Source organism: Empidonax traillii, unplaced genomic scaffold, assembly GCF_003031625.1.
Source record: "Empidonax traillii isolate 1590-97213 ecotype Southwest subspecies unplaced genomic scaffold, ASM303162v1 scaffold210:size766637, whole genome shotgun sequence".
Classification (NCBI taxonomy): domain Eukaryota; kingdom Metazoa; phylum Chordata; class Aves; order Passeriformes; family Tyrannidae; genus Empidonax; species Empidonax traillii.
Window position 1 is genome coordinate 91,823 of NW_020955403.1, and position 10,163 is coordinate 101,985.

Consider the following 10,163-nt stretch of genomic DNA (forward strand, 5'->3'; position numbering starts at 1 on the left):
AAAGAATTGCGATAATTCACCTTGTGAAATACGTGTGATGACAAGGGATGCTGGTGCAATACGGAGCATAAACACCAGCGCAGAGATTGCAGACAGAAAGGGGGCTGGAGCAGGGGCTTTCTTGTCCCAGCACAGGCAGACTTACCTCTCCTCCAGTGCAGGGGAAGGGACTCGAATATCTAGAAGTGCAAATGGCTCCTCTCTGTCTCACATCATCCTCCAGCCCAAAGGTGGCTGAGCAGTTAGCAGCAAAGTATTTGTAAGGCTTCCACGTCTCACCGAAGTCCTGGGAGCGCTCCAGCACCATGGCAGCCGGCCTGGGCGACTTGAAGACCATAATCAAGTGAGTGAAGTAGAAGGTGGCTTCCAGGTCCAGCTGGATGGTCTCGCTGTGGGCATCCCGGGCTGCCTGCCACCAGGTGCGGGGCAGGCGGAAGGGGGAGTCAGCCATGGCGGCGGGGGGGTGTGCCAGCCCCGCGTGGGCTCGGCTGCACCGGCCGCAGGTGGGGCGCTTGCAGCGGCGCTCGGTGTCCTCGGTGTAGGTGCAGAAGGGCTCGGCGGCGTCACGCCCGCAGGACGTCTCCGTGCGCAGCGCCCGCCCGTGCGCCAGGTTGCCCATGCGGGGGTTGCAGGCCTTTTCACAGGGGCTGCTCGCTCCTGCCACACCGCCCAGACCTGCAAGGCAGAGATTGGGGGGGGTTGAAGTTGGCTCCTGAGGCGGAAGCACCCTACCCCTTCAGAGCAGCCATGTCCTGCAGCACGCTTTACAGGGACACTGCTCCTGCCGAGACCACGTAATGCTGGTACCCGCTGAGCCCTGGCGGGGCTGGGGGAGAGTGTGGCACTGCTGCTCAGCTCTCCCTACTGGGGAGCTCAGTGTGTCTATGAAAACAAAAAAAAAAAAACCTAAAACCCCTCAGGTTTTCCCTGCACTTGGCAAAATCCCTACCATGAGTTGCAGAGCAGAGCAGGCAGCAGGTGGGAGAGATGCCTCCAACTTGCCCTCCTGCCCCGAGGGACCAGAGCAGGGCTGAGGCTTTGGGGACAATGAGTGGGCATGCCACTCACGCCCCGAGGCTTCCACAGGGATCCAGGTGATCCCGGGGAAGTGGAGAAAAGCACAAGAAAGACAGGCTGCTGCCAAGGCCACATGCCACCACAAGGCCGGGAGATGGTCATGATGGCCACGTAGGATGGCACTGCTGTGATCCAGCTCACCATGCAGCAGATCAGGTGTTGGGTTGCAAGGGCAGACAGGACAATCTCCTGTCAGCAATGACCTCAAGCCTTCATGCCCTTTCCCACCACTCATCCCTACCCCAGATCTCCCCACAGTCCCAAACTGCTGCCGACTTCAGTGTTTAATTGAATCACTGCCTAATTTTGGAAAGGCTGTCACTGATGTGTGTAAAGGGAGGAAAAAAATAATCTTTGCTTGAAATTATGCTGGCAACCTGCCTCACAGCTGAGGCTCTGTGGTTTTTGTTCAAGTTTTTCTGGAAGCCTTGTTGATTTAAAAATCCACAGCTAAAGTGTCAAAGAAAAATAAAATCACCATGGGGTTTAAGGTGAAACCATTGGCAACATAACTCTCCTGGTGCAGGAATGTTTGATTAGGGGGTCTCCACTTCTTTATTAATAGATATGAGTAGGTCAAGGCTGTATTTGATGAACTATAACTATTTGACACAAAAAAAAAAAAAATCTCTGATGACTCTTGTGTGTGCAGGCCAAAGCATCTGAGGTGCATAACGTCTTCTTTATCACCAGGCCAGTCATACATAGTCAGCTTTGTGCACCAATTAATGTCTTCTTGGCATTTTTGTTATGTCCAAAGGTCATTTCAGTTTAGCATCCAATAAGTCCTTTCTCTGGGGTTAATTCAGCTTTTGTCTACAGTGTCATAGTTGCAATTAAGCTATATTACGCACTAGCAGTGCTAAGCCTTCTAAGACTGACAGTGTCCCCCACTTCTACTGCTCCTCAAGAAACACCCTGGATAAAAAACATTTCTACCACCAAAGGCTTTCAATAGTGATTCTTCAGAACATATGTGGAATGCTCACTACGAACCCAGTACAAAGCACATCTGAATCCAGTCTCTGGATTTCAGTGGGTAAGCAGTCTTGGGAAATTTTTAGTGAACAAGAAATGCTCAGTCAAGTTAGCTTCCTATGGGGTGCTGGTAAAGCTGTGTCTGAGATGACCTATAGTAACAGTGCAGAACATATTTCCTCTAGAAAAGTAAACAAATAGAACTGTAAGGTTAATGCAACATCACTTACATCTCCCAAACATCCTTTTCAAAGTGTTGTATAAACATTAACTAAACTACGTAGCATTCCTGAGGGATAGGTAAGTAAGTGCTATTATCATATTATCAGTTAGGCCAGCCAGTAGTTTGCCTAATTTATATCTTTGGCTGCTTTCCTGGATTCTTTGGCTACGTGTAACACAGTGCAGTTAGCCGCTAAACAAGTAGATGAACATTTACTGCGGTTCCCTCAGTTGTGGGATTGCAAAGAGGTTTGGGAAGTGGCAGAAAAAGAGCAGGGCTCGGTCAGTACCGTGGGACAGGTAGAGATTATTGTTTTCTGCACACTGACTGCTGCCCCTGGGGATGCAGTGGAGGAGGATCTGGCCAATGGGAGGTTTCCAGTGACTGACGTTCCTGGCAGGCCTGGCGTAGCTGTCCCCAAGGCAGGAGGGACAAGGCTCTGCCTGAGCCCAACCAGGAAGGGTTGGCTACCAAATCCCATGTGAGACCCTGGGAGCTGAGAGTACTTAATTGCTCCAAGCTCCGGCTATGCTCCAGCCCTGGTCATGCATGGTCACTGACTGCAGTTGTCCTTCGGCCAGACACAGAAGGTCCCTTCCTCACCCAGGGTCAGATTTGGGGCAACAGACCTTGGCTTCAGCAAGATTTGAGAAATGCTGCTGGCACACAGACGTGGGTCCCAGGGGATGAAAGCGGGGAGAGGAAACCCCCTTTGAAAGGGTGTTTGTTTTCACTTGAATTGGAAAAGAATTGCATGACCGATGCAGAGCACCGCATGTTATGAAAAGTGACAGCTTTCTAGTGTAACGCTGGCTGCCACAGGAATTCAGTAAAAGGACAAATCAAGAGCATGGAGAGTTCCATGCTGGCAGCACGACTGCTCTGCCACAGCCCTGGGAAAGGTGCTTTTCCCTACTTGCACTTAATGCGTCTGCCCACCTAAATCCTCCCATTCTATGTACTGTACATGCCACGGAACCGGGATCTTCACTAATGAGTAAGAGCATGCAGTGAATACCATGACTCACCTGTAAAACATCCATGGAAAATCATATGCTTCCTGCTTAAGCATTTTAGCAACACATGGCTTGTGATGTTTCGTTTATATCTTGTGCCTGATTAAATGTTTGTTTCTCATCTGGGTTTTTTCTTCTTTTTAAAGAAGAAAATTGGCACTCGGCTTGCAACCGACCGAGGAAGTGTTATGCAAACTGTTTATGCCCGAGTGTCTCTGCTGCGGGACCCCGCTGCGGGCAGCTCTGAACGCGAACTGTTTACGCTACGGGAAGAGGCTTTGAAAACCCTGCCCGCCCTGCCCGCCGCCCTCCGCACCCCGACGGCTCGGGGCACCGCCGCCCAAAGCGCCCGCGGAGCCCGCAGCGCCCCGCCGCTGCCACCCGCATCGCTCCGCAGACGGGCCCCCCTCCCGGGGCATCCCCCGAGCTCAGGCCCCGGCCCGAGCCCAGCCGGAGTCGCTGCCCCACAGAGGCTCCGCGGGCAGGGGCGGCCCCGCGCAGCGCGGGGCGCCGCGGCCGGAGCGCTCTTTGTCTGCGGCGCGGGATGCGGGGGGGATGCGCATCCCGGCCTCTGCCCTTCCACACACACGCGGGCACACGACGCACCGACACGCACCGCATGTGCGGACACGGGCGTGCACACTGTGTGCGCGCACACCTGCGTATGTGCACGCGTGTGTGCGTGTGCGCGGACACGGGCAAACACAGCCGTGCGCACGCCCGCGTCCACTCACGCACACGGGCGCGCACACACGCACACACGGCCCGTATCTGCCTCGCACGCCCGCGGAGGACGGAGAACCCACCTGCAGCGGCGGCGGCAGCCCGCAGCAGCAGCAGCAGCAGCAGCAGCGACGGCAGCGGCAGCCACATCCCGCGCCCCATGGCCGAGCGCCCCGCGGCCGCCCGCCCTGCGCGCCCCGCCGCCCCGCGGCGCGACCGGCCCCGCGCGGCATCAGCGCCCCGCGCGGCCCCGCCGCCCGCCGCGCACCGCACCGCCCCGCGCCGCCCGCCGCCCGCCGCGCAGCGCCCGCGCCCGCCCCGCCCCGCCGCGCCCCGCCCCGCCCGCCGGGGCCGCCCCGCCGCGGGGGCTGTTGCCGGTGCGCGGCCAGGCGCGGTACTGCAGCGGAGCGCACCCCCCGCACACGCCCCGCACACACCCCGTCCACGCAGCCCCGGCGGCTCTGCCGCGGCACCTTGAGGCGGGCAGGCTGGTCCCTGGAGAGACAGAGATCCGCGCCCTGGGGCAGGGGGCTGCCCTGCGTCACCGCCCGCAGGCGCTGGCTTCCGAGCCCGGGCGTGCTGTCGGGGCGGAGAGGGTGGAAGTGAAACTGTGAAACGCAGCCTTCCTCCGTCCCGGATCGGTTTTAAACGAGCGACTTAAGTGACAGTAGCTAACCCCGGGTCGCTCACAATTTGAAGACGTTTCTTATCGATTCTTTTCTGGTAACTGACCGGTGGAGCCACGTAACTGTAAGAGGTTTTCCCTTCTTTCCTGGGAACTGGAAATCTGTGGCTTAGTTCACACATTTTAGGGCCAAAAAGCCCCATATGGTCCGATGGGTTCAATAACACCGGTCATCATACCTCACAGCAGTTTTAAGCTCTGAAAATAGGAAACGATTCAGTTACATCTCCTTTTCTCTACCAGACCACTTTTAGGTCTCAGTAGAGGGCCATTAGGGTGGAACTCTTCCGAGCAGTCACAGTTTTTACTTACCTGAATCTAACCTGGGAGGCAAGCATATTGCAAGCGCTGCAAAATGTTGCTTATGTCTTTCTCTGCACTTTGAACTTGGACAACTTAAGAACAATTCTGTTTTAAAGAGCAGCATGACAGTATCTTAAGACTACCATGCTGCTTTCTGTTATGCATTTCAAAAGTGCTGCTGTGGTTATATCATCACCAAAATGCTTCCTGAAAGGTAATAAGTCCATAATCTCCTGATAGCAGTCAAACATCTGACTCACACAGCAGTGTTATCACTGTGTTTTTACCTTAAAAGGTACAGATAGGCTGATCATTGTCATCTTTCTAATTTTTCAGTGCTGAGTTACATACCACAGAGAAGCATTCTGCTCACGTTGCTGCTGTCATTTTCTCTGCCCTCCAGGTGAGAGCGTCTAGACAGGGGCTTCTAGCCTCCAGGGACCTGTCGAGCCCCTACGGCTGCTTGTGAGCTACTCAGGGGCTTGTCCTGCAACCTGCCTGTTACAGGGAAGGCTGTTCCCACACTTCTTAGCCTCCTGATGGTGGTGGCCATGGGGGAAAAGGGTGTTCTGAAGGGTTTCTGCTTTGCATCTTTCAAAGCAGTGATGTGTTGCCACTGAACCATGCAGGGGTTTGTGTTGTTACAGACAGGTTGCAGCACTCACATTATGCAGGGCTGGGAAAGGAAAAGGGCAAGCCACAGGTGGGGAATTTATCTCCATTTTAATTCATAACTCGTAGTTGCTCCTGTATCAACAGTGCCAAGTGATAAATCTGCTGTAGGGTAATAAGTCTGGGTGGACCTGAGCAAGAGCTCATGCTACTGCGTCAACCCATTTGGCGTCAGGAGCATAGGGCAGGTTGAGGTCCATGAGCAGGAGAAGTCATTTTCTTGAAAGGAGATGACAGGGATGACAAGGGGCAGAGGATGGCTCTGGAGAAATTCCTATGGCAGGAGGAAAGGAGATGATCTGGACTGAAAAACTGCAGAACAAAATATTGAGGGAGATGAACAGTGGTATCACTGGCTGGAGTGGAAGAGTGCAACCAGGCTTCAGCTTGAGTTGGAAAATGGAAGAGCAGCAGCCAGTGAGGGGAAATGAGAGGAGAAAGGCTATGCAGTGGGTATGCAATTGCAGGGATAGGAGAGAGAAAGAGCATGTGGTAAGGACATGCTCACAGCATTGTCAGAGGTAGGAGGCCTGATATTGCTGAAACAGAATAATTCCATAGAAAACTGGAGAGACAATTTCCAGATAACCTCAGGTAGGACATCCAAACATTTAAGAGCTTGGTAGCATAAGCCCACTCCTTTGAGAGGCTCCCTGTCTCACATGCCTCAGTCCTCACAAGCCAGGTAACTGAGTTGCACTTTGCCACCTAGCAGCCCTGCTCTTCCTAGATGAATTTGTTTTCTTTGTTGGAGGCCACACAGTCTGCAACTCTGGCCATGGCCAGCTCATATCCTTGTGACACCTCCTCCCAGGTTCTTGGTGGCCCCACGGGACCTGCTCAGACACGCAGCCATGAATGCACCCAAGCCAGTGGCTCGGTGAATACCCCCTGTGGAGCTGTGCATGGCCACAAACTGAGGGCATCTTCCCAGGGCAGGTGTTGCTGTTTGCTGCTTTGCAGGGCTGGTGGGAGTTCAGCAGAGGGTAGGAAGTACACAGAGGTGTTTCAGCGCAGTTTTATTTTCTTTATCTGTCAGTGTTGCCTCTTGAGGTGACAGGAGAAAAAATCACATAGTTACAAAGAGCTGAATGTTCACCCCTCCCCAAGCTTTCTTCAGGAACATAAGCTTTTGGGTTCATACTGTACTACTGGTTAAAGAAGACCAAGAGATGTTTACAGCTGTCATTCAATAGTTCATTATCACCCTTCACTGTGAGGGTGGTGAGGCACTGGAACAGAGTGGCCCAGAGAAGCTGTAGAAGCTCCATCCCTGTAAGTGTTCAAGGCCGGGTTGGATGGGGCTTTGAACAATCTGGGCTTGTGGAAGGTGTCCCTGCCCACAGCAGGGACATTGAAACTAGATGATATTCATCCCTTCCAATCCTATGATTCTATGATTCCTGCAATATGGTTGTGGGTAGCCAGGTAGATGGAAAGGCCCAGAAATGCAGAGATCACCTGTCTGGTGTCTGCATTTCTCAATTACACTTAAGAAGTCTTTAAAGAGTGATGGTGTTCCTTGAATATACATGCCACAGTAAGTTTCAAGGAAATTAGCAGGGATGAAAGGCCTGGGAGGATGGCCTCTTCCTCCTCAGAGATGCTGAGTAGATACCCTGAAGGAAAGACCTACTTTGGCAGAGGGTGTGATGCTGTCCTCAGAGAGAGGCATCAGAAGCCTTTGAGCTTGATCTGTCAGAGTGAAATCCAGGCCCCTGAATTGTGTGAGGAGAGAGGATCCTCTCTGAATCTCTTCCTGCAAGCCTCCTGCCAAGGGTAAGGATGAAGTGGGAGTAATGTTTTCAAGTCAATGTATGAAGCTAATTTTAGAAGCAGATCACAGGGGGAATACCTCACCTGCCACCCAGTCAGAGCCATCTGGTTTAGGCTTCTGTCATAAAAAAATCTCAAAAATTCAAAAGATCAAACTTACTTTTTAACTAGAGGCTTGTTCAAAGATCACCATTTTTTCTATTGCCATCCGTGTAGGTATGCAGAACTCCTGTTACAGTTTAACAGGGGGCCCTTGGGGCCAACACAGTCCCTCAGACATGCCTGACTATTTTAAGTGGTGTCACATGTGCCATCTTGCACCTGCCAGTGCATTCACTCCTTCTCCACAAATCGGGCATGGCCCACTCAGTTCTGTGCAGGGAACAGAGGTGATATCCTAGTGGAGCATCACACTTCGGCAGGAAGATGGGAGGCTGGATCGGAGAAATCTCTGCTGAACAGCATAACTGCAGGGCAGCAATTCCAGCTGAACAATTACCTATTTGCTCTAGCTTTAGAGATGCTTATTTCAGTTTGTTATTTATTTTTCATTGACGGCCCTTTCAGGTGTCGTTTGGGCAGAACTGGGTGTATGTCACACACTGCTCATCAGCGGTACTCGTCCTTTGCTCTACTGTGCAGGAAATGGTGATGCTAGTGTTTCTGTGAAGGATCTACTGGATTATCAGTCTTTTTGACTTCAGAAAATATTTGATCCAGATCTGGTGTCTGTTGCAGTTCTCAGAAGATGGTCCACTCCTCTAGACATGAACAGAGGTTAATACACCACATACACATTTAAACATGTTAAAAGCGCTTTGTAGAAAGGAATAGAAAGTTGTTTGTTTCAACAAAAAATATGATTTTGATAGAAAGCCCACTGAAGTCAATGGAAGTTGACATCTGATCAGTGGATTTTGGGTGGAGTCTGAAGTCATCTCCCTCTTGTCTGTTTTGATACCACATCTTTAATCCTTTCTATTAAAACACATTGTTAAGTCTTGTACTTCTCCACTTTTTTGCAAATCACTGAAACTCTTCCAACTGTCATCCATTAAGCAATGAAAACTTTTCACTGACTCATCAGACCTTGAAACAGCTTGATTCCTAAGTATCAGGTAGTGCTTCCACTTACAGTCCTCTCTTGGGATTCATGGGAGGGAAGAGAGGGTTAATGCTGTTTCAGGTGTCCAGGAGGTCCCATAGCTGAAACACTTCTCTGACTAATAGTGCCAAAATGCCTTCTGACAGGGATTTGTTTTAGGAAGAAAGGTCAGTCTCCAAGCCCAGTGCCGCAGGGGATTGCCTGGCAGCACAGAGGGCTGGATCCAAGAGCATTAAATTCTCTACATCCACTGCTAAAAACCCCCAAGCCTAATTTTCAATAATACTTCTTAATGGTTTTGCTATATTTCTGGAATTAAGGGCTGAGTTAGTGTTTCATTCTCCAAGCTGTAGTAGCTCAAAACCCACATCAATTGTTTTTCACGTGCAGCTGTTTTTTTATCCACAAGTCATGGCTCCAGGCATTTTGAGGTTTTTTTTCTCCTTTTTCTCTCCCTCTCTTCTTACCATCCATTTTGGACAAGCAGGAATGAAGGGAAACCAGCTAATCTCCCCATGCTCCATTTATAGGGGATTCAGGAGAAATAAAGCAAAGCAAAAGACAGAAAGAGCTGGGGAGGACTTGCTAAAGAAAGAAAAGTGTTGGTAGGCACTCAGCGTAATTTTTTGCAATAAGACCTGTGCTTGCTGGATTATTGCTGTCACTGTTTTCTTAGCTCCCACATAACCTCTGCCCTTCCTCCTTCTCTCCTTTCCTGGGTAATTGATATGCAAATATCAAAACAATGATGAAATTTCAATGCTATAGAAACCCACAGCATTGATGCTTTCTATGTCAGTTCTCTGCTCCATCCTGCATCCTACAAATTATTAGGAGGATTAACCTGCTGGCTGCTTCCTGAATGCCACCTCTGCCAACTTCATCATCTAGTCAGCAGAAAGTCTCCAAAACACTCCTGGCAGCCACGGAGAGCAGCTGGGGCAGCTAGAGGTGGCTGGGATGGTGAGGCAGCTGGCCATGGGCTGTAGCAACGGGGCTGGCAGTGGGATGAGGCTGGGCACAGTGCTCCTAAGCTCTCACACTGACTGTTGTTTCCACCCTGCCACCTGGGAGCAGGGTGCCAGAGGACAGCCCAACAGCCAGCAGCAGCCACAGCCGTGGGTTGTGGGGCTGGAGGAGTGGGTTGGTGGGACAGAGGGAAAAGGCGAGGAAAACTGCTGTTTCCTTTTCACTAGCCTCCAGCCCACACAGGGGAGCTGGTCCAGATGCTGCCTTGTGCTGGAAATCCATCAAGTGCAGCAGTCAGCACACCTTTCATCTCCAAGAAACACCTGTCCAGCCCTGGCATATCACAGCCTGTTTCTTAATTCCTGATAGGGGAATGACTCTTGGCATGGCTCTGCCTCACTGCTGATGTAACTGCAGAACCAAACCCCCAAAGCTGGGGTTCACAGTGACCGAGGGAGGTGTCCTCTACCAGCGGGTGTTGATACTGTTGAGACAGAAATCACCATGCTGTGCTCCCCTACGTGCCTTCAATGGGAAAGCAGGACAATGTAATTGTGTTTGCTCCCGCTTCTCAGCTGGGACATCTGTCAGGAGGACCTTTTGGCAGGACCTCGGATGTGTAAGGTACAGATGTTG

General features: G+C 51.6%; 1 protein-coding gene across 2 annotated transcripts in view; it reads right to left on the reverse strand.

The window, feature by feature from the left end:
- Positions 1–4,184, reverse strand: part of NTN4 (netrin 4) — a 47,449-nt gene extending 43,265 nt beyond the window's left edge. The window contains exons 1-2 of one of the 2 annotated variants that reach the window (XM_027887447.1): positions 4,101–4,184; positions 146–675 (exon numbers count right to left, since the gene is read on the reverse strand). In XM_027887447.1, coding sequence (XP_027743248.1) covers positions 146–675; positions 4,101–4,179 — 609 coding nt within the window. In that variant the 5' untranslated portion in view covers positions 4,180–4,184. Of the gene's footprint in view, positions 1–145; positions 676–3,306; positions 3,719–4,100 lie in introns of those variants that run through there. The other variant, XM_027887448.1, reaches the window with a different exon arrangement.
- Between the last annotated feature and the right edge of the window lie 5,979 nt (positions 4,185–10,163).